General features: G+C 45.3%; 1 protein-coding gene and 1 pseudogene across 1 annotated transcript in view; one reads left to right on the plus strand and one right to left on the minus strand.

The window, feature by feature from the left end:
- Positions 1-280: 280 nt before the first annotated feature.
- Positions 281-874, minus strand: LOC100981429 (large ribosomal subunit protein eL21-like; annotated as a pseudogene).
- Positions 875-21,699: 20,825 nt separating this feature from the next.
- IPO7 (importin 7) overlaps positions 21,700-22,341 on the plus strand; it is a 62,607-nt gene continuing 61,965 nt past the window's right edge. Inside the window, exon 1 of the mRNA XM_003818140.7 lies at positions 21,700-21,964. Coding sequence (XP_003818188.1) covers positions 21,881-21,964 — 84 coding nt within the window. The 5' untranslated portion in view covers positions 21,700-21,880. The remainder of the gene's footprint in view (positions 21,965-22,341) is intronic.

Genomic DNA, 22,341 nt, shown 5'->3' on the forward strand with positions numbered 1-22,341 from the left:
AGCCATCCTCCCATCTCAGCTTACTGAGTTGCTGGGACTACAGGTGCATGCCGCCATACCTGGCGAATTTTTGTATTTTTTGCAGAGATAGTGTTTTGCCATGTTGCCCAGGCTGGTCTTGAACTCCTGAGCTCAAGTGATCTGCTTGCCTTGGCCTTCCAAAGTGCTAGGATTACAGGCATGAGCCACCATGCAATTATATATTGAAATATGTTACTATAAATAACCTTCTTTTTATTTCTTCTTTATATTACAGTTAGCGCACAATATTGATTTTCTTTCTTTCTTTTTTTTTTTTTGTAGCCCAGAGGTCCTTTATTTTTTTTTTTAACACCTATTATGCCATGAATTCATAGGGAATAGGTTCCAGCAGCTCAGGCTCCTTCCCATTGGTTCTCACAAAGTGTGCTTCTCTGGGTGGAGCAGGCTGGCGCTTTAGTTGAACCCAGGTACCTTTCTCTTTGGCTTCTTTCTTTTTCTGATCATTTTCCTTCACACGTTTCAGGAAGCTATCTCGGCTCTTAGAGTGCTTAATGTGTTCAATACGCACATTAATTCTCTTGGCAAGAATCTTGCCCTTGTTTGTTTACAACAATGCCAACAGCATGCCGGGTAACATTGTAGACTCTTCCAGTTTTGCCATGGTAACACTTGTGGGGCATTCCTTTTTGAATACTACCCATTCCCTTGATGTCTACAATATCACCTTTCTTATAGATTCACATATATGTGGCCAAAGGAACAACTCCATGTTTTCTAAAAGGCCTAGAGAACATATATCGGGTGCCTCTCCTCTTTCCCTTTGTGTTCGTCATTTTGGCGAATTACTGGAAGATGGCGGTTCCGGCCGAAAGGCGATTTTCTTAAATAGAAGTGTGTAGTTAGTTTGACTGTATTATCTATGGATATCATTTAATAATAGTACAGAAGAGATTACAGAAAGAACTACTAGCCTACTCAAATAAATCTGAATGACTGATCCTGGCAATTATTGCCATCAGTGTCAAACCCCAGGCTTATTCTTATTTGGTATACCTAAGATCAGGCCAAGTTGCTTTACTTCGTATTCCCAGTATTGGAGCATTGGAGCAAGCATCTTCCACTCCCACAGACCCATCTTAGGTCATCTTGTTCTATAACTATTGGACTCTGTCACCTTTGACACATCTGATTGACCTAAGGGAGTCTATTCATTGTCTGTCCAATTGCCCAAGAGAGTTGTTCCGGACAGGCTCAGTGGCTCACACCTGTAATCCCAGTACTTTGGGAGGCCGAAGCAGGTGGATCACCTGAGGTCAGAAGTTCAAGACCAGCCTGGCCAACCTGATGAAACCCCGTCTCTACTAAAAATACAAAAAATTTAGCTGGGCAGGGGGGTGGGTGCCTGTAATCCCAGCCACTCAGGAGGCTAAAGCAGGCAGGAGAATCACTTGAACCCGGGAAGCGGAGGTTACAGTGAGCCAAGATAGTGCCATTGCACTCCAGCCTGGGCGACAGAGCGAGACTCCATCTCTAAATAAATAAGTAAATGGGAAAAGAAAAAAAGAAGTCCAAAGAGACCAAGATGGAAGTTATAGCTTTAAATTCAAGCTTTCTGTTTCCCAAGTGAGTACAGCAAATCCTACTTTTACCATTTGTTCCCAGACTCATATATTTTAACCATTTTGAATACATATCAGCATTAGTTCAGCACATAAATATATCATAGAGGACAGTACCCTAAACCCACAGGGGATGATCTCCAAGCTGATGGCTAGGGTGAGCTTTTAATAGGCCACTCCAATTCTGTCAGCAACAGCTTTAGATGATGGGGAATGTGAAAAGACCAGTGGATTTTATGGCCATGCTCTCTGTTGTACTTTTTTGCCATAAAAAGAGTCCCTGTTCTGAGCAACGTTGTATGGGATCCTATGATGATTTTTTTTTTTTTTTTTTTTTAAACAGACTATCTCTGTCACCTAGGCTAGAGTGCAGTGGTAAAAACAGGGCTCACTGCAGCCTCAACCTCCTGGGCTCAAGCAATCCTCCTGAGTAGCTAGGACCACATGCTCATACCACCACACTCAGCTAATTTTATTTTATTTATTTATTTTTTTTTTAATTTTTTTTTTTTGAGATGGAGTCTCATTCTGTTGCCCTGGCTGGAGTGCAGCGGCATGATCTTGGCTCACTGCAACCTCCACCTCCCGGGTTCAAGTGATTCTTCTGCCTCTGCCTCCTGAGTAGCTGGGACTACAGGCACATGCCACCATGCCTGGCTAATTTTTTACATTTTTAGTAGAGACAAGGTTTCACTGTGTTAGCCAGGATGGTCTCGATATCCTCACCTCGTGATCCACCCGCCTCAGCCTCCCAAAGTCCTGGGATTACAGGCCTGAGCCACTGTGCCCCGCCTTTTTATTTACTTTGAAACGAAGTTTCGCACTTGTTGCCCAGGCTGGAGTACAGTGGCACGATTTCGACTCACTGCAACCTCTGCCTCCTGGGCTCAAGTGATTCTCCAGCCTCAGCCCCCAGAGTATCTGGGATTACAGGCACTTGCCACTATGCCCAGCTAATTTTTGTATCTTTAGTAGAGATGGAGTTTCGCCATGTTGCCCAGGCTAATCTCAAACTTCTGACCTCAGGTGATCCGTCCACTTCGGCCTCCCAAAGTCCGGGAATTACAGGCGTGAGCCACCATGCCCAGCCAACTCAGCTAATTTTTTTTTTTTTTTTTTTTGAGACAGAGTCTTGCTCTGTCACCCAGGCTGGAGTACAGTGGCGCGATCTCGGCTCACTGCAACCTCTGCCTCCTGGGTTCAAGCGATTCTCCTGCCTCAGCCTCCCGAGTACTTGGGACTACAGGTGCTTGCCACCATGCCCGGCTGACTTTTTTTTTTTTTTTTTGTATTTTTAGTAGAGATGGGATTTCACCATGTTGGCCAGGCTGGTCTTGATCTCCTGACCTCAAGTGATCCTCCCACCTTGGTCTCCCAAAGTGCTAGGATTACAGGCGTGAGCCACTGCGCCTGGCCTAACTTTGCTAATTTTTAACATTTTTGTAGAGATGCAGTCTTCACTACTTTGCTCAGGCTGGTAGATAAGAATTCTGTAAGCACTAAGGTAGTTGTGCTGGTAGAGGCACTGTGGATAGAAATGACTCTGTTTCTGGAACAGTTGTCAGTACTAGTAAGAATGAATTGCTGCCATCCTGGCTAACATGGTGAAACCCCATCTCTACTAAATACACAGAAAATTAGCTGGGCGAGGTGGTGGGCGCCTGTAGTCCCGGCTACTCGGGAGGCTGAGGCACGAGAATGGCTTGAACCCGGGAGGCGGAGCTTGCAGTGAGCTGAGATTGCACCACTGCACTCCAGCCTGGGCGACAGAGCGAGACTCCGACTCAAAAAAAAAAAAGAATGAATTGCTGCCTACTCCAGGAAGGAAGAGATCTGATATAATCAGTCTTCCACCACTGGTTGGCTAGTCCTCTCCAGAGGTAGAGCAATAATGAGAATTCAGCATCAATATCTTCTGTTGGCAGTTTGGCCATTAATCAGTGGCAACACCAGATCAGCCCTTGGTAGAAGGAACCCATAATACTGGGCCCATGCTATCATGGCCTCTCCATTAAGAGACCCATTGTTTAAGCACTGAGATGGCCAAGGAGAGAGTCTGGCTGACATCCATAGAAGAAGTTAAATTGTTCACCTGGATTCTGAGTGCCTCTGGTTGACATTATTGTGAGACACAAAAGTCTACACATTTTATGCCTATTTCATCAAAATAATTTTTTTGGATTTAATTTAATCTTTTTTTTTTTTTTTTTTTTTTTGAGATGGAGTCTTGCTCTGTCACCCAGGCTGTAGTACAATGGTATGATCTTGGCTCCACCTCCTGGGAATTTAATTTAATCTTTTTTTTTTTTTTTTAATTTTAACTTTTTTTAGAGATGGGGTTTTGCTATTCTGCCAAAGCTGGTCTTGAACTACTAGCCTCAAGTTATTTTCCTGCCTTGGCCTCCCAAAATGCTGGGATAACAGGCATGAGCTACCACACTCAACCTGTGCCTATTTCTTTTAATCTATCCATTTACTCTATTTCTTTCCTACCCAGACCTCTCATCCCCTTCTTCTAATCTTTTCTTTCCAGGATCCTGATTTTTTTTTTTTTTTAGACGGAGCCTCGCTCTGTTGCCCAGCCTGGAGTGCAGTGGCGTGATCTTGGCTCACCACAACCTCCACCTCCCGGGTCCAAGCGATTCCCCTGCCTCAGCCTCCCAAGTAGCTGGGACTACAGGCGCCTGCCACCACGCCTGGCTAATTTTTGTATTTTTAGTAGAGACGGGGTTTCACTATGTTGGCTAGGTTGGTCTCGAACTCCTGACCCAGTGATCCGCCCGCCTAGGACTCCCAAAGTGCTGGGATTACAGGCGTGAACCACTGCACCTGGCCAATTTTTTGTTTGCTTGTTTTTGTTTTGAGACAGAGTCTCACTCTGTTACCCAGGCTGGAGTGCAGTGAGGCGATCTCGGCTCACTGCAACCTCCGTCTCCTGGGTTCAAGCAATTCTACCGCCTCAGGCCTCCTGAGTAGCTGGGACTACAGGCGTGAGCCACCACGCCAGGCTAGTTTTTGTATTTTTTTAGTAGAGATGGGTTTCACCAAGTTGGCCAGGCTGGTCTCGCCCTCCTGACCTCAAGTGATCCACCGCGCCCAGCCCCAGGGCCCTGATTAACCAGACAAAACATTCAACGCTGGAAGCGAAATCTTAGCCCATTTATCCCTCCATACAGAGTGAATGAGCAAATAAATATACTATTCTCAACTCTACTCACTGGGAGAATTTCCCTTCATTGCTATCTTTTAGGGGCACCCCTGAGTAGAGCTGTGGTGCAGCACGGTCCTTTTTAGTACCAACGTATTATCTGACCCTCTGTGAACCACACCTAAGTTTCCTGCACACATTATAGGCACCTGGCCTTGGTCCTTACTTTCTACAGAGCAGTAGCCACATACTAATTGCTAGAAGCTGTGTTGATATGTTTCTTGGGTTCAAGCTTTAAAGGAGCCATCCCTAGCAGGCTATTAGGACCAGCTCCAGGTATGTTCTTGCCAAAAGATTGAATCTGAGTCATGAGCAAGTGCTGGTATGTCAGTAATTGTCATCTATTTAGCCCTATGTTCCACTCCCCTGCTCTAACAACCTGCAGATGCACTCCTTTGGTTTCTGTTTGGAAATACTATTCCGGATTCTGTAATTCTTTTGGTGTATAACCTATTTTCTCTAGGAGCAGGAAAGCTACTTCCCTCCCTGGGCTATGCTGAGACCTTACTTGATTTATCAGTATGAGCCTGGAGGCAGTGAAGGATGGCAGAGTAGATCTTAAAGACGAGAGTCATTTGTGAGGCATCTGCCTCAGGTTAAGTCTTCTTGCAAGGTGTCCAAGCCAGCTGAAGTGTCTCTCTTCCAGCTAAAGAAGAGACTGCTTCTGATAGCCTGGGGAATTCGGAGAATCCAGGATTCAAAATTCTCATGTTTATCTACCCAAATATCTTTATCCTAGGTACTAGTGTCCCATTTTCTATCAGGGCCTGACTTTGACTTAAGAGTTTTGTTGAGGTTTTGAAGCAATGCTGCCTTTACTGTTAGAACCGAGGCCTGATTTTTAGTTGCAGTCTTCCCTATTGTTACAAGTATTGAGAGTCTTCTGAAATGCTGTCATAGAGGCTCTGCTGCTTTCACAGCTTAGCTTGTCAGCTGGTTTACTGTAGCTTATCCTTTTTCTTTTTTTGGAACATTCCAATGCTTCCAATATTAATATACAAATGAAAGAGGTCCACTGAGCACTGGTGGAAGGAGGTCTGCTGAGGCCCTTCTTCCTAAGGGTCTGCTTTTCTTTTTTTTTTTTTTTTTTTGAGACAGAGACTTACTCTGTTGCCCAAGCTGGAGTGCAGTGGTACGATCTCTGCTCACTGCAACCTCCACCTTCTGGGTTCAAGCGATTCTCCTGCCTCAGCCTTGCGAGTAGCTAGGATTACAGGCATGCACTGCCACACCTGGCTGATTTTTGTATTTTTAGTAGAGACAGGGTTTCATCATGTTGGCCAGGCTGGTCTCAAACACCTGACATCAAATGATCCACCTGCCTTGGTCTCCCAAAGTGCTGGGATAACAGGCATTAGCCACCGCACCTGGTCCTAAGGGTTTGCTATTTTTTTTTTTTTTTTCACTGTGTTGCCCAAGCTGGAGTGCAGTGGCACGATCTCGGCTCACTGCAACCTCCACCTCCCAGGTTCAAACAATTCTCCTGCCTCAGCCTCCCAAGTAGCTGGGATTACAGGAGTGTGCCACAACACCCCACTAATTTTTGCATTTTTAGTAGAGACAGGGTTTTGCCATGTTGCCCAGGCTGGTCTTGAACTCCTGACCTCAGATGATCTACCTGCCTCAGCCTCCCAAAGTGCTGGGATTACAGGCGTGAGCCACAGTGCCCCACCAAGATGATTATTTGTATCAAGTATTTGAACTGCCCACTAAGACAAGAATCAACATTTTTCAGAGGAAGATAACAAAATCCAGAGTCCTACAATGTATTATTTGCAATGTCCAGTATTACATTTCTTTCTTTTTTTTTTTTTTTGAGACGGAGTTTCGCTCTTGCTGCCCAGGCTGGAGTACAATGGCGGGATCTCGGCTCACTGCAACCTCTGCCTCCCAGGTTCAAGTGATTCTCCTGCCTCAGCCTCCCAGGTAGCTGGGATGACAGACATGTGCCACCACACCTGGCTAATTTTGTGTTTTTAGTAGAGATGGGGTTTCCCTATGTTGGTCAGGCTGGTCTTGAACTCCCAACCTCAGGCGGTCTGCATGCCTCAGCCTCCCAGAGGGCTGGGATTACAGGCATGAGCCACTGCGTCCGGCCCAGTATTACATTTCAATTTCCTAGACATACAAAGAATGAGGAAAATAAAATCCATAGTCAAGGTGGGGGAAAAAGCAGTCTATACAAATTAAACCCAAGATGGCCCAGATGTGAAACTTACCAAAAAAGAATTTAGGCCGGGAGCAGTGGCTCACGCCTGTAATCCTAGCACTTTGGGAGGCCGAGGTGGGTGGATCACCTGAGGTCAGGAATTAGGAGAATCAGGAGCTCGAGACCAGCCTGGCCAACATTGTGAGACCCTGTCTCTACTAAAAATACAAAAATTAGCCAGGTGTGATGGCACACACCTGTAGTCCCAGCTACTCAGGAGGCTGAGGCAGGAGAATCGCTTGAACCTAGGAGGCAGAAGTTGCAGTGAGCCGAGACAGTGCCATTGCCATTGGGTGACAGAGCAAGACTGTCTCACATACACACACAAAAAAGCCGGGCATGGTGCCTCATATCTGTAATTCCTGCAATTTGGGAGGCCCAGGAGGGCGAACCATGAGGTCAGGAGTTCGAGACCAGCCTGACCAACATGGTGAAACCCTGTCTCTATTAAAGATACAAAAAAAAAAAAAAACATTAGCCGGGCATGGTGTTGCGTGCCTGTATTCCCAGCTACTCAGGAGGCCAAGGCAGGAGAATTGCTTAAACCTGCAAGGCAGAGGTTGCCGTGAGCCAAGATCGCACCATTGCACTCCAGTCTGGGCAACAGGACGAGACTCTGTCTCAAAAAAAAAAAAAAAAAAAAAAATAGAAGAAGAGTTTAAAGGAGCTATCAAAAATAAGTTCAAAAATTAAAGGAAAATATATTTATGGAAAGAAAGAAAAGTGTAATCTTAATGAGTTAACAGAAAGAGAAACCATAAAAAAGAACCAAATGGAAGTTCTAGAACTGAAAATTACAATAGCCGGAATAAAAAATTAACTGGATGGGATTTACAGCAGATTATATATGGCTTAATAGGTCAATAGAAAGTTTTCATTCTGAAGAACAGAATGCTAAGAAATTATAGAAAAATGAACAGACACCCCTAAAATTTATACAAATTTAAAAACAAAAGTGGCCTCGGACTTTTAGAGCAATATCAAATGACCCAATACATATGTAATTGGAGTCCCAGAAAGAAAAGAGGGTGCAATTGGATCAGAAAAAACTATTTGAAGAAATAATGCAGCCGGGCGCAGTGGCTCACACTTGTAACCCCAGCACTTTGGGAGGCTGAGGCAGGTGGATCACCTGAGGTCAGGAGTTTGAGACCAGCCTGGACAAAATGGTGAAACCCCATTTCTACCAAAAATACAAAAATTAGCCAGGTGTGGTGGCAGTTGCTTGTAATCCCAGCTATTCAGGAGGCAGAGGTCGCAGTGAACCGAGATCGTGCCATTGCACTCCAGCCTGGGCCACAGAGTGAGACTCCATCCATCTGCAAAAGAAAAGAAAAAAAGGTCAAAAGTTCTCCATATTTGATAAAAACAGATGACGTTACAAGGACACAGGAGCCAGCTTGCAGAGCCTCTGACAGGCCACATCTGAGGAAATCAAGGCAACAAAATATATTCTGATAAAAGAATAGCTGTAAGAAGTTCAACAAATTTCATAAATGGTAAAAAATCTAAAAAGGCAAAAATAAAGACATCCATACCTAGCCACATGATAGTCCAACAGTTGAAAACCAAAGATAAAGAAAATAAATCTTTTTTTTTCTTTTTTTTGAGACGGAGTCTTGCTTTGTCGCCCAGGCTGGAGTGCAGTGGCACGATCTCGGCTCACTGCAAGCTCCGCCTCCCGGGTTCACGCCATTCTCCTGCCTCAGCCTCTCGAGTAGCTCGGACTACAGGTGCCCACCACCACGCCCGGCTAATTTTTTCATATTTTTAGTGGAGATAGGGTTTCACTGTGTTAACCAGGATGGTCTCAATCTCCTGACCTTGTGATCTGCCCACCTTGGCCTCCCAAAGTGCTGGGATTACAGGTGTGAGCCACCGTGCCTGGCCAAAGAAAATAAATCTTGAAAGCTGGCTGGGCACAGTGGCTCATGCCTGTAATCCCAGCACTTTGGGAGGCCAAGACGGGCAGACCACCTGAGGTGAGGAGTTCGAGACCAGCCTGACCAACATGGTGAAACTCCGTCTCTACTAAAAATACAAAAAATTAGCCAGGCATAGTGGCGTGTGCCTGTAGTTCCAGCTGCTTGGCAGGCTGAGGCACGAGAATTGCTTGAACCCGGAGGCGGAAGTTGCAGTGAGCCGAGATCGTGCCACTGCACTCCAGCCTGGGTGACAGAGTGAGACTCTGTCTCCCCCAATAAATAAACATATAAACACTTTTTGCTTTGCATCTTTGTTTTTGGGGTTTTTTTTTGAGACAGAGTCTCACTTTGTAGAAACAAGGTCTCATTTTGTTACCCAGGCTGATCTTGAACTCCTGGCTCCAGTGATCCTCTCACCTCAGCCTCCCAAAGTGCTGAGATTAAAGGTGTGAGCCACTGTACCAGCCCTCCATGATGTGAATATACTACTTTTGTCTTTTCCATTGACCTAGTGATAGGTATCTGGGTTGCTGCCTGCTTCTCCCTGCAACACCACCACCAAAAAGTGATGAAGAATATACTCTGAAATATAAACCTAGAACTGGGAACACAGCTGATACATTTGGATATTTGTCCACTCCAAATCTCATGTTGAAATGTAATCTCCAGTGTTGGAGGTTGGACTTGGTGGGAGGTGTATTTCTTCATGGGGACTGATCCCTCATGAATGGCTTTATGCCATTCTCACTGTAATGATTGACATCTCGCTGTATTAGTTCACAGGAGATCTGCTTGTTTAAGAAAGCCTGGAACTTCCTCTCCTCTCTTTTTTTCCCTATCTCACCATGTGATATGCCAGCTCCCCCTTTGCCTTCCATCATGATTGTAAGTTTCCTGAGGCCTCACCAGGAGCAGATGCTGGCACTATGCTTCTTGTTCAGCCTGCAGAACTATGATCCAAGGTCTTGCTAAGTTGCCCAGGCTGGGTTTGAATTCTTGGCCTCAAACAATCCTCCTTCCTTGGCCTCCCAAAGCACTGAGATTATAGTTGTGAGCCACTGTGCCTGGCCACCTCAAATATTTCTTTACATCCTTCCTATTCAGGAATTCAAGCTTCCTCTTCCATGAATTGCCTATTAATATTTTCCCACTTTTTTCAGTCTTATTTGTATTGGCTTATAGGAATTCCACGTGTCTACCTAATAATGATGCTCTGTGGCTTTTAGATGTGGTAAATATCTTTACAGAGTCTGCTATTTGTCTATTAACTTCATCTAGAGTATTTCTTGTTAGACCATCATGTTAAATCTAGGAAACCGTAGAGTCCAGATTCAACCCAAGTCTGTCTGTCTTTGAGACTAATGCTCCTTTTACTAAAGGAAAATGGTAGTGAAGCTCTGTGACTGACTAATTTTTGCCACCTAAAAGCTAGAGTTTCTGGGTCATCTCTCAGATTGTTTTCCTAGAAAATGAAGGCTACCAAATACCCAACCATAGACTTCTTGCCTGGGAGACAGGGTACTCTGACCTGAGGTCAGAGTTTTCTGGGTATTGGAGCCAAAGCTACTTCACAAACATTCTGACTTTATTTTTCCTTGAGTCTACCTGTTGTGCTGGCTCTGCATATTAAAAGACTATGCAAAGTAAGTGGCATATCTATCCCACATTAGGAGTGAGCAGATAAAAGAAAACTTTTCCATTGTAAGTTAGAAGGATAAATCTGATGGGTGATTTCTCCTTTGATCCTCATAATTACCCTGAATATTTAAGATGACGAAGAGCATATCCACTTCTCTGTAATAGCTAAAAAGAGTCTTCTGCTTCGAACCATGGTGAAGTAACAAGGGACACCTCCTGTTGTAACAACTAGGAACTGGAAAACATATATGAAACAAGTGTTTTCAGACATCAGACAAGAAGCAGATCAGAATTGTGATCCTGAGAGAAGGAAGACAAAAGAGGTAAGCCCTCCAATTTCTCCAGTTTTCTATTTAAAGGCTCATTCTGGACCATAGCATAGGAAAGGGGTTCCCATAAACATCACTGTGGTCTCACTGGGTCAAGGAGAAAGAGTTTGAAGTTTAGGAGGCTGAGGTAGATGGAGATAGCAGTATGGTTTTTGAAAAGAGGGGTTACACAGAAAAAGAGCTCCAGAAATCCACATGGGGTCCCCCTCCACTTTTTCTGAATATTAAGATGGTTATAAGCAGGGTGAAACCTCACAGCTTGGACAAATAATAACCAAGGAAGGGGTTAGCTAAAGAGTTCCCAGAGGCCGGGCGCGGTGGCTAACGCCTGTAATCCCAGCACTTTGGGAGGCCGAGGTGGGTGGATCATGAGGTCAGGAGATCGAGACCATCCTGGCTAAGACGGTGAAACCCCGTCTCTACTAAAAATACAAAAAATTAGACGGGCATGGTGGCCGGCGCCTGTAGTCCCAGCTACACGGGAGGCTGAGGCAGGAGAATGGCGTGAACCTGGGAGGCAGAGCTTGCAGTGAGCCGAGATCGCGCCACTGCACTCCAGCCTGGGCGACAGAGCTAGACTCCGTCTCAAAAAAAAAAAAAAAAAAAAAAGAGTTCCTAGAGATCTCACAGGACTAGGACACTAGACTAGAGAAAGCTTGTTGATTCCTTGGGGGGCATCAGTAGAAACCCCAAAAAGGCCACACATTAGTTGTATAGTAAAATAGCCCTATAGTAAATACTAACAGATTTTATCTTTTCTTTTATTTATTTATTTTTTTTATGGTTGTATAGCTTTTTTTTTTTTTTTTTTTTTTTTTTTTTTTTTTTTTTTTTTGAGACGGAGTTCCGTTCTTGTTGCCGAGGCTGGAGTGCAATGGCGCGATCTCGGCTCACCGCAACTTCCGCCTCCTGGGTTCAAGCAATTCTCCTGCCTCAGCCTCCCGTGTAGCTGGGATTACAGGTGTACGTCATCATGCCCAGCTAATTTTGTATTTTTAGTAAAGACAGGGTTTCTCCATGTTGGTCAAGCTGGTCTCGAACTCCTGACCTCAGGTGACCCGCCCTCCTCGGTCTCCCAAAGTGCTGGGACTACAGGCATGAGCCACCGTGCCCGCTCCCTTTTTTTCTGACTTTAAGTTCTGGGATACAGGTGCAGAATGTATTACATAGATATACATGTGCCATGGTGGTTTGCTGCACATATCAACTTGTCATTATGTTTTAAGCCCCGCATTCATTAGGTATTTGTCCTAATGCTCTCCCTCCCTTTGCCCCCCCACCCCCTGCAGACTTGATCTTAAAAACCTTTAATTGGCCAGGCGTGGTGGCTCACGCCTGTAATCCCAGCACTTTGGGAGGCCGAGGCAGGTGGATCACGAAGTCAAGAGATCAAGACCATCCCGGCCAACATGGTGAAACCCCGTCTCTACTAAAAATACAAAAAAAAAAAAAAAAATAGCTGGGCGTGGTGGCACACACCTGTAGTCCCAGCTACTCAGGAGGCTGAAGCAGGAGAATCACTTGAACCCAGGAGGCGGAAGTTGCAGTGAGCTAAGATCACGCCACTGCACTCCAGCCTGGCGACAGAGCAAGACGAAGACTCCGTCTCAAAAAAAAAAAAAAAAAAACAAAAAAAAACTTTAAACAAGATTTGTAAGTATCAAACTGAACTCTATAATTTAATTGCTAACCAGGTCAAATCCCAACATTTGTTAAAGAAAAACAAGAAAACTCACTCAACAACATGGCCAACATGGTGAATCCCCCATCTCTACTAAAAATACAAAAATTAGCCGGGTGTGGTGGCGGCGCCTGTAATCCCAGCTGTTTCAGAGGCTGAGGCAGGAGAATCGCTTGAACCTGGGAGTTAGAGGTTGCAGAGAGCCGAGATCGCGCCATTGCACTCCACCCTGGGCAACAAGAGCGAAACTCCATTTCAAAAAAAAAAAAAGCAAATTGGCTAGGCTCCGTGGCTCACACCTGTAATCCCAGAGTTTCAAAAGGCCAAGGTGGGAGGATTGCTTGATGCCAGGAGTTTTGGACCAGCTTTGGCAACATGGTAAAATCCTGTCTTTACAAAAAATTTTTTTAAAAATTAGCTAGGCACGGCGTCATGCGCCTATAGTCCTAGCTACTTGCGAGGCTGAGGCAGAAGGAGCACTTGAACCCAGGAGTTTGAGGCTGCAGTGGGCTATGATCATACCATTGCACTCCAGCATGGGTGGCAGAGTGAGACTCTGTTAAAAAAATTAAAAAAAATTAGCAAAATGAATCCAGTAATATGTAAAAATGACAATACACCATGACCAAATGAGGTTTATCCTAGCAAAGCAACATGTAAAAATCTATTACTGTTATGCAACATGTAATGAGGGTTTAGTCGAGAATGGGAGAATGGATTGCATATAGGACAGTGAACATGAGATTATAATAGCATATTACTGTACGTTTTCTATGTTTAGATACATGAGTACTACCATTGTGTTACAATTGCTTACAGTATTCAGTACTGTGGAGATTTGTAGCCTTGGCCATGCACGGTGGCTCATGCCTGTAATCCCAGCACTTAGGAGGCTGAGGCAGGCAGATCACTTGATGTCAGGAGTTCAAGACCAGCCTGGACAACATGGTGAAACCCCCTCTCTACTGAAAATACAAAAATTAGCCGGGTGCAGTGGCACGTGCCTGTAATCCCAGCGAGCTGCTCAGGAGGCTGAGGCAGGAGAGTCACTTGAACCTGGAAGGCAGAGGTTGTGGTCAGCTGAGATTCTGCCACTGCACTCCAGCCTAGGTGGCAGAACGAGACTGTCTAAAAAAAAAAAAAGGAAAAAGAAAATGGAAAGACATGACACAGAATGAAAGAAAATATACACAATGATGAAATCTGACAAAATGAGTTCATAGAGTTTCCTACAACTCAGTAACAGGAAGGCAACAATCTAGTTTTGTTTTGTTTTGTTTTTTGTTTTTTTTGAGATGGAGTCTTGCTCTGTTGCCCAGGCTGGAGTGCAGTGTCACGATCTCCACTCACTGCAAGCTCCGCCCCCTGGGTTCATGCCATTCTCCTGCCTCAGCCTCCCAAGTAGATGGGACTACAGGCGCCTGCCACCATGCCCGGCTAATTTTTTGTAATTTTTTTTAGTACAGAGGGGGTTCCACCGTGTTCGCCAGGATGGTCTCGATCTCCTGACCTTGTGATACGCCCGCCTCGGCCTCCCAAAGTGCTGGGATTACAGGTGTGAGCCACTGTGCCCAGCCAACAATCTAGTTTTTAAATGGGCAAAAGATTGAAACAGACACTTTAAAAAAGATGATACAAATGGCAAAAAGCACATGAAAATATGCTCAACATCATTAGTCATAAGAGAACTACATACTGTGAATAATGACGTAACACTACATATCCTCTCCACTGGATACACTTAAAAACACTGAGAATTCTAACTGTTGGTGAAGATGTGGAACAACAGAATGCCCATAAATTGCTGGTGGGAATATAAAATTGTACAACTCATTTGTGAAACAGTTTGACAGTTTCTTACAAATTTACATATACATTTACAATGCAAACCAGCCATTCCACTCCTAGCTATTTACCAGAGAAATGAAAGCATATATTCACACAAAGACTTGTATATAGAAATATACATATCAATTTTATTTACATTAGCTAAAAACTGGAAACCACCCAAATATCCTTCAGCAGATGAATAGATAATTGTATATCAACTGAATGGACTACCATTTACCAACAAGAAGGAGGGAATTCCTGATTCACTCAACATCATGAAAATAATCTCAGAAACATGCTGAGTAAAAAAAAAAAAAGACAAAAAGAAAGTACTTACTGGCAGTAAGTACTGAGGCAGTGGCTCACGCCTGTAACACCTATAATTCCAGCACTTTGAGGGGCTGAGATAGGAGGATTGCTGGAGGCCAGAAGGTTGAGACCAGCCTGGGCAAATATGACTCTATTGCCACAAAAAATTTTTAAAATTATCTGGGCATGGTGGTGTACACCTGTAGTCCCAGCTACTTGGGAGGCTGAGGCCAGAGCATCTCATGAGTCCAGGAGTTTGAGGCTAGTGTCAGAAACATAGGAAGACTCTGTCCCTCAAAAAAAAAAAAAAAAAAAAAAAGGAAAGTGGTCTTCAGTGACTACGTTCAATACAAGATTGACTATATTTCCTATGAATATACTGTTTTATTCACAAACGGTATCAAACTGCTGAATGTGAGGACTCGCAGCTACCGGGAACAATGCTCTGCAGAAAGTCTCTGTTTCCTCACTTTACCTCTTCTTCCTTGCCCTCTTACCTTCCTTCTCCCTAGCCCTTTCCTGACAACCAACAACAATTTACATTACTGAACTTTATGCTTGCAAAAGATTTTCAAACTTTATTTGATCTTCAGAATAATTTTCATAGCCTGTGATAGGACTATTTACTCATTTTACAGAATGGAAAATAAAATTAGGGACAGTGAGATGAAATGTTTTACTTGAGGCAACACAGTGTGTACATGCCTCAGAACAGAATCGATGTCTGTCCTTTTCCCCCTGCGTTTTGAATTGTTTAGAGTACAAATCTTGCCAAGGCGTAAAAATGAATGAGGACTAGTTTATTTAAAAATATAATGAAAAATATATTTTTCATTATATTTTGGCTGTAATCCTGGCACTGTGGGAGGCCGAGGCGGGTGGATTACTTAAGGTCAGGAGTTCAAGACTAGCCTGGCCAACATGGTGAAACCCCGTCTCTACTAACAATACACAAATTAGCCAGATGTGGTGGTGTGTCCCTGTAATCCCAGTTACTCAGAAGGCTGAGGCAGAAGAATCTCTTGCACCCAGGAGGGGGAGGTTGCAATGAGCCGAGATCATGCCACTGCACTCTAGCCTGGGTGATGGAGTGAGACTTTGCCTCAAAAAAAAAAAAAAAAAAAAAAAAAAAAAGAAAATAAAGAAAAAGAAAATTTGAAAAAAAAAAAAAACCCAAAACTTTATGAAAAATTTGGTCTAAAATGTTTTGACTATTTGAAATAGGCATAACATAGGAAGTATAGAATGCGGGGTTTCAATATCTGTGAATATCTTGACAAAATCAGCCTGGGCTCTAAGATGACTTTGGGTGCTTGGTACTATTGATATGGGAATGCTGGGAAGGGAAGAGTGTGATCCCTTTAAATGATATGGAAGCGGAGAAGGTAAGTGCTGGGTAGAAAAAGGCATGATCCATGGCCAGGCGTGGTGACTCATGCCTGTAATCCCAGCACTTTGGGAGGCCGAGGCGGGCGGATCACCTGAGGTCGGGAGTTCGAGACCAGCCTGACCAACATGGAGAAACCCCGTGTCTACTAAAAATACAAAATTAGCCGGGCGTGGTGGCACATGCCTGTAATCCCAACTACTAGGGAGGCTGAGGCAGCAGAATCGCTTGAACCTGGGAGGTGGAGGTTGAGGTGAGCCCAGATCGCGCCATTGCACTCCAGCCTGAGCAACAAGAGAGAAACTCCATCTCAAAAAAAAGAAAAGAAAAGAAAAGAAAAAGGCATGATCCCTGACTAGGGCTCCACCCCTATGGACCTGCGTGAGGACAGGCATTTCCTGCCCAAATTTTGCATTTCCCAAGACCACCCTGACCTGCCACGCCCCCATCCTGTGCCTATAGAAACCCCTGAGACTGTAACAGGCAGACACACAAGCGGCTGTACATCAAAAGGAACACATCAGCAGAGGAATACACAGGCAGCTGGACGTCGAGAGGAGCACATCGGTGAAGGAACACACAGGTGGCTGGACATCAAGAGGGTGGCGCTAACAGGCACTGGCATGCCGGTAGGCCACCGACCGGCAGAAGCAGAAGGAGGCGGAGTTTGGCTTGGGCAGTTGGAGGAAAACCCAGGCCACTAATGGCCCGACTCCAGGGGAAAACCTTCCCACTCCATCCCCTTCTCATTTCCCCCATTTGCTGAGAGCTACCTCCACTCAATAAAACCTTGCACTCATTCTCCAAGCCCAGGTGTGATCCAATTGTTCCGGTACACGGGGATACAGAAAGTCCTCTGTCCTTGCAACAAGGTAGAGGATCTAATTGAGCTGGTTAACACAAGCCACCTACAGACAGCAAAACTAAAAGAGCATCCTATAACACACACCCACTGGGGCTTTAGGAGCTGTAAACATTCACCACTAGACACTGCCGTGGGTTCAGAGCCCCACAGCCTTACCTGTCTGTATGTTCCCTGAGAGGTTTGAGCAGGGAGGCACTGAAGAAGGGAGCCACACTGCCATCTCAGACTCTGAGAGGGGGACAAGGGATCTTTTCCCGTGTCAATTATCATCAAGGGTCTTGTCATTGGCATTCACCCACAAAAGCCCCAATGGGGGCCTGTAAAGGGAACACTAATTCTTTCCATTCCCTTATGGTATAACTATCTTTTTTTTTTTCTTTTTTGAGATGCAGTCTCAATGTGTGTCCCAGGCTGGTGTGCAGTGGTGCAATCTCAGGTCACTGCAACCTCCGCCTACCAGGTTCAAGAGATTCTCCCACCTCAGACTCCCAAGTAGCTGGGATTACAGGCACGCACCACCACGCTGTGGTAATTTTTAAATTTTTACTAGAAACAGAGTTTCACCATGTTGGCCAGGCTGGTCTTGAACTCCTGACCTCAGGTGATCCACCTGCCTTGGCCTCCCAAAGTGCTGGGATTAAAGGTGTGAGCCACTGAGTCAGGCCCAGCTCTTCTTCTTCTTCTTCTTTTTTTTTCTTTTTTTTTGAGACGGATCTCACTCTGTCGCCAGGATGGAGTGCAGTGGTGTGATCTCGGCTCACTGCAACCAACCTCCACCTCCTGGGTTCAAGCAATTCTTCTGCTTCAGCCTCCCGAGTAGCTGGGACTACAGGTGCACGCCACCACGTCTAGCTGAGTTTTGTATTTTTAGTAGAGACGGGGTTTCACCATGTTGGCAAGGGTGGTCTCTATCTCTCCAACCTCGTGATCTGCCAGCCTCGGCCTCCCAAAGTGCTGAGATTACAGGCATGAGGAGCCATTGTGCCCGGCCGCATCTCTTCTTAATTTTTGTCTAATTTCATCCTACCTCAAAATCAACTCTGAGACTATGGTTTATGCTTTTCTGAATTCTCAGCCTTCACCTTGCCTAAGGAGGCTTAGATACCTGTGTTGGCTGCTGTGCTGGGGATTGGGATTGTGGGACACCATAAGGTTATGTAATTGTGTTTACAGTGGCTTAACAAACCACTTTTTTCATTAGTCTTCTCATACTTATTTATTGAGCACTCATTCATTTCTGTGCCTACCACAAAAAGATGGATGTGGTCTCTGCCCTAGAGGAGTTCACACTGAAATTTCCAGTCACATAAGTCACATTCTCTGTGTCACTAGCTTGACAAAATAAAACTAAAATCTACAAATAGGTTGAGTGTGCTAATCACTCTACCAACTAGCTCCTGAATGCTCCCTGGGGCCAAGCTCCTTTTGTGGATACTGGAATGCTGGCTCCCCAGACAGGATCTTGTACCCAGTGTGCTCTGTTCTCTATGAAGGATGAGACACAGGCCCCATGCCAGCTGTAGATCTGCAAGCCTTGTTGGCTCCCTGTTCCCAGCACTACAGCTTAAAACCATATTTTTCACTACCACTTCTTTTCCCTTTCAGTTTTAGGGAGAGGAAATTAACATTTTTGGACTACCTTCTATGTGCCAGTTTCTTTCATATACATTGTGCTCTGCTAAAATCTTCACAATTCCATGATAAACAAGTCAATTCTGGAATCTAAAATAGGCATATAATATTAGAAAGAGGAGTAGCTTTTGAATCATGAAGAATGAAGCTTCAATTCTGGCTCAGCCACCTATAAGTCATTACTAGTTTATTAATTCCTTTCTTCATTTATTCACTTAAAGAATTTTTTAAACTCCTCCTATACATTCTAACTCTGTGGTAGGAGGTGAGGATACAAAGGTGAATAGAACATAAGCCTGTTTTCAAGGCCTTCACTTTGAGCAGTGGAGCAGGGAGAGGAAAATTCTTTTTATTTCTGAGACGGAGTTTCACTCTTGTTGCCCAGGCTGGAGTGCAATGGCACGATCTCAGCTCACTGCAACCTCCACCTTCCGGGTTCAAACAATTCAGGGAGAGGAAAATTCTTAAACAGATTGTATTTGTAACACTATTACACTTTTTACAGGTTATTATTATGAAAACTTTCTGACTCTTCACAATTTAAGTAGCCTGAGCCTCGGGTTCTTCATTTGTAAATTTTTTTTTGAGACGGAGTCTTGCTCTGTTGCCCAGGCTGGAGTGCACTGGCGCGATCTCAGCTCACTGCAACCTCTGCCTCCCTGGTCCAGGTGATTCTCCTGCCTCAGCCTCCTGAGTATCTGGGATTACAGGTGAGCACCACCATGCCTGGCTAATTTTTTTTGTTTTTTTTTGAGACAGAGTCTTGCTCAGTCGCCCAGGCTGGAGTGCGGTGGCGCAATCTCGACTCACTGCAAGCTCCACCTCCCGGGTTACGCCATTCTCCTGCCTCAGCCTCCCGAGTAGCTGGGACTACAGGTACCCGCCACCACGCCCAGCTAATTTTTTTGTATTTTTAGTAGAGACAGGGTTTCACTGTGTTAGCCAGGATGATCTCGATCTCCTGACCTTGTAATCCGCCCGCCTTGGCCTCCCAAAGTGCTGGGATTACAGGCGTGAGCCACCGGGCCAGGCAATTTTTGTATTTTTAGTAGAGATGGGGTTTTGCCATGTTGGCCAGGCTGGTCTCGAACTCTTGACCTCAGGTGATCCCACCCACCTCAGCCTCTCAAATTGCTGTGGTTACGGTTGTGAGCCACCACGCCCGGCCTAAGTTAGGAATAATTCTGTCTTACTTCCAGTACTTCCAGGCACAGTGGCTGGCATATACAAGGTAGTAACATTGCAAAACCCACCGCTTCAGGGAAAGGCTTTCGTGAGCCTTTCCTTCTCTTTTTTTTGTAAATTAAAAACAATAAGTGATCATTTAACACATTGTATTTGAAGGCTTATAATTAATTTTAAGTATATCTGTTTATATAACTTTGTTACAATAATAACAGATATGAAAGGAAATTACTCCAAATCTCACCATCCTGTTAATAGAAAATAAATTATTTTCATTTGCTAGCCTTGCTTTTCAGTCTTTGTCCATGTTACAAAGCTATATCCTTCCATAAATACTTTTTTGTTATACTTTTTAATGGCTGTGAAATATTTAATTTACTGGATTCTTGCTATTTGCTTAACCAGTCCTATATTGTTCAACATTTCTCTTCAGAGGCAGAGTGATTTAGTGGAAACAATGGAAAGTTTGAAAACAAAGATCTTAGGTTTGAAATCTTAGTTGAACCTCTTACTACGTGACCTTGGGTAAGTTATTTAACCTTTCTAAAACAAACTTTTTCTTTCTTTCTTTCTCCCCCACCTCCCTCTTTTTTTAGAGATGGGGTCTCGCTATGTAGCCCAGGCTGCAGCGTAGTGGCTACTCATAGGCACGATCTTAACAGGCTGCCACCTTGAACTTCTGGTCTCAAGCAATCCTCCTGCCTCAACAGGAGGATTACGCCTGGCTAGGAAGGTGTCTTTTATTTTTATTTATTTATTTATTTATTTATTTATTTTTGAGATAGAGTCTCGCTCTGTCACCCAGGCTGGAGTGCAGTGGCATGATCTCGGCTCACTGCAAACTCCACCTCCTGGATTCACGCCATTCTCCTGCCTCAGTGTAACTGGGACTACAGGCGCCCGCCATCACGCCCGGCTAATTTTTTTGTATTTTTAGTAGAGACGGGGTTTCACCGTGTTAGCCAGGATGGTCTCAATCTCCTGACCTTGTGATCCGCCCACCTTGGCCTCCCAAAGTGCTGGGATTACAGGTGTGAGCCACCGCGCCTGGCAGGAAGGTGTATTTTAATAGCGATTATGCATTTACTCTGCATTAAGAGGTGATTTATATGAAGTCCCAACTAAAATTTGGATACTCAATAAAAAGCCATGATTTCAGTATTTGGTAATTACTAATATGTAATGTGATAAAAACCTTTCACACATAAAGTTCATTTAATCTTCCGTGTTATTGCCTTAGGATAAAGTCTCATAAGTGGAATTACTGGGTCAGAGTTTAAACATTTCGTTTCGTTTTGTTTTTTTGAGACGGAGTTTCGCTCTTGTTGCCCAAGCTGGAGTGCAATGGCACGATCTAGGCTCACTGCAACCTCCGCTTCCCGGGTTCAAGCGATTCTCCTGCCTCAGCCTCCCTAGTAGCTGGGACTACAGGCGCGTGCCACCACGCCCGGCTATTTTTTTGTATTTTTAGTAGAAACGGGGTTTCGCCGTGTTAGCCAGGATGCTCTCGATCTCCTGATCTCGTGATCCCCCCGCCTTGGCCTCCCAAAGTGCTGGGATTACAGGCGTGAACCACCGCGCCCGGTAGTTTAAATATTTTAATGGCTATCAGAAACACATCTCAAATTGCTTTTCAGAAAGTTTCCTTCAATTACGCAGCCATTAGCAATAGATTGCACCACACACTGTATCTGACTCCCTTTATGAACACTGTGGATATAGTATGTGAAACCTTTTGTAACTGATTGTTTTACTTTTCTTTTTGTGGAACTTGAACGTTTTTCGTTTTTGAATGGAAAGACTTGTCTGTAGGAACTACAGCTCAGGCAGCCACGTGGGCGGCGGACTGTGTTTGTGGACTACATCTCCCAAAGTGCTCCGCAGGCGCGCCCACAGGAAGTCGCCGGAGCATCTCCCGCCTCCACGCCGAGGCGAAGAGGTTCTATCCGGGGCCTTGGCGCTTCTCTTTCCTTTCGCGCCGGTTGCCGCTGCGGAGCGCGGCGGGTCCATGTGCGCAGTGAGTGGCGCTATTCCTGGCCCAGTAGCACCCGAGCCCCGGGTTTGACCGAGTCCGCGCTGCGATGGACCCCAACACCATTATCGAGGCCCTGCGGGGCACCATGGACCCAGCCCTGCGTGAGGCCGCGGAGCGCCAGCTCAATGAAGTAAGGACGCCCGGCTAGCGGTGGCGGCGGGCAGGCGGGTGGACAGAAGTGGCAGGCCGAGCCCCCGGGGCCTGGCCGGAGGCGCGGACGACGTCGTTGAGGGTCCCAGCAGGAGGGTGGGGCGGACATCTGACGGCGACTTCCACGCCGGGGCGCCTCGGTGTGGTGTGGTGGTGGTGGCTGCAGCCAAGGCTGCCTTTGCTTCGGATCCTGAGCTGGGCCTCTGGCTGCGGTCTAGGCATGAGGAGCCGGCTGAGGCGGGGCGGGCGTGACGGGTTGGACACATGGCCGGCTCGGGTGGCTGGCCGACCTCTGGCTCATTCCCAGCTCGTTCCTCACGTCCAGGAGGGGGCGAAACTTACTGGGAGGTTTTTCAG

Source organism: Pan paniscus, chromosome 9 (genome assembly GCF_029289425.2).
Source record: "Pan paniscus chromosome 9, NHGRI_mPanPan1-v2.0_pri, whole genome shotgun sequence".
In the NCBI taxonomy this organism is placed as follows: Eukaryota; Metazoa; Chordata; class Mammalia; order Primates; family Hominidae; genus Pan; species Pan paniscus.